General features: G+C 55.1%; 1 protein-coding gene across 1 annotated transcript in view; it reads right to left on the bottom strand.

Moving 5' to 3' along the window:
* The window catches only part of LOC119594864, a gene marked incomplete at its 3' end in the record, with an annotated part of 25,290 nt that continues 23,550 nt past the window's right edge, over positions 1 to 1,740 (bottom strand). Inside the window, 4 exon segments of the mRNA XM_037943944.1 lie at positions 1 to 870; positions 873 to 1,152; positions 1,247 to 1,334; positions 1,535 to 1,740. Coding sequence (XP_037799872.1) covers positions 5 to 870; positions 873 to 1,152; positions 1,247 to 1,334; positions 1,535 to 1,740 — 1,440 coding nt within the window.

The raw sequence follows: 1,740 nt of genomic DNA, 5'->3' as shown, positions 1-1,740 counted from the left end.
CCAGTTATTTGCAAACGTCCGCGATTGTTGCTAACACTTTGTCTGCAATCAAACTGGCTGTATCGTGAGTCATGTAGGACGTGTCATAGCTGACAGAGTAGGGACAGTGACCGCGGAATGTGTAGATCTGATGAAGCATCATGAAGAGGAAACGGTGAGCAGATGAAGCCATGAGGATGTCCGTCAGCTGAAGGTGTTCGCCCTGTCCCCTTATCAACGTAGTCAGGTCGCCCACATTGGCGAGGCCGTAGTCCCTGAGCACAGGCGGGGGCGTTGCAAAGTAGCGATGCGGGTCAATGGGCGGCTGTGTCATCTCTCGCACCACCTCCTGCTGCAGGGCCAGGCCGGAGCGGATCAGACCCGCCAGGGACCCGTGCATGGCCCTGCAATAGTGCCAGAAGTGGTCGCGCACACGTGCAGGTGTGACCACGCGGTATACAGTAGGGCGCACGTGCAGGCCAAGCACCTCCAGGGGGTTCCTGCTCATGTAGCGGCGGACGTCGGTGGCGAGGTTGATGCTGAGGCTGAAGGCGTCCTGCTGCAGGCCGGCCTCTATCACAGTCTCCACCAGTGCCGTGTTGATGGCCGCCTGCAGGCCGCTGTTGAACGTCACGCCCTCGGACTTGCACTTGGCAGTGAACTTCAGAAGGAGTGCCGGTCTAACGTCCCTGAAGACGTGGCCGGAGGAGGGGACGCCCCCAGGCCTTGGAAACGCCTTCAGTAGGATCGGCTCGGAGTCGCAGGCCACCATCTCCTCCCTCATGGCCTCCAGACGTCCCGGCTCCCTCTCCAACTCCTCCCGGATCCTGCGCTTCGCCGCGTCGATCTCCGTCGACGGCACCAGCTCTCCGATCTGCCGCGAGTCGTCGATGGGCGGCCTGCGATCACGTCATTCAGGAGCTCCACGAGCCTCTGGGTGATCAGGGGCATCGTTGGACCACCAACGAAGGAGTGGTGGGCGGAGATGGAGAGATAGCTCTGATGAGGGAACTTCTCCCGGACCTCCTTCAGGTGGGAAGGCCTTCTGGCATCCTTGGCGTCAATGCCGTTACCTGGCATGAATACAGTAAGCCAGAGAGGGGCCTGGTCGTAGCCCATGGGCGTGTTGGTGAGGCGCCGCATCTCCTGCATGAGGTCTCCTCCCTCCAACACCTGTTGTGATGGGAAGCTGCTAGTTACTATGGGGATGCTCTTTATTTATGATAACTGTGCTATAGTTAGTGTTACTTGCATTTTAGCGTATTACCTTGAAGTCAATTTGTTCTTGGTCGCTTTCACAGATCCAGAACTTTCCCTCTCTGACTTTCATGACGGCGCGGAGAGCTTGAATCTGTCTGTTAGAGTTAGATACTTTAGGGAAGAAAAATTAATACAGCTAGATATGAAAAGAAAGTAGCCAGAAATGGACAAGAAGGAAATAAATAAGAGTTTTAGAGGCACTGAAGGTAAGATTAATATAAATCCACTTATATGTATTCCGAAAAAGTAAATATTTACCAAAAATGTATAAAAAGCAAATCAACCTCCTGCTTACCTCCGCAGATGGCCCAGCGCCTTCTCCACTTGCTCAGGGCGCAGAGGCTTCAGTGTGTTCAGAGTATAAATACCCGATGAGAACCTGCAGCCATGGCTGTGTCCAACGGCAAGCATGACCTCACTCGCGTCCGCTTCCCAGAGCCATTTGATCCTCTCGTTCCTGTCCTTAGCCACGCCCCCTGACACGCCCCTTGCCAGGACACA

Source organism: Penaeus monodon, chromosome 34 (genome assembly GCF_015228065.2).
Source record: "Penaeus monodon isolate SGIC_2016 chromosome 34, NSTDA_Pmon_1, whole genome shotgun sequence".
NCBI classification, from domain to species: domain Eukaryota; kingdom Metazoa; phylum Arthropoda; class Malacostraca; order Decapoda; family Penaeidae; genus Penaeus; species Penaeus monodon.
Note: the sequence above shows the minus strand (reverse complement) of the source record. Positions and strands in the feature narration are given on the sequence as shown.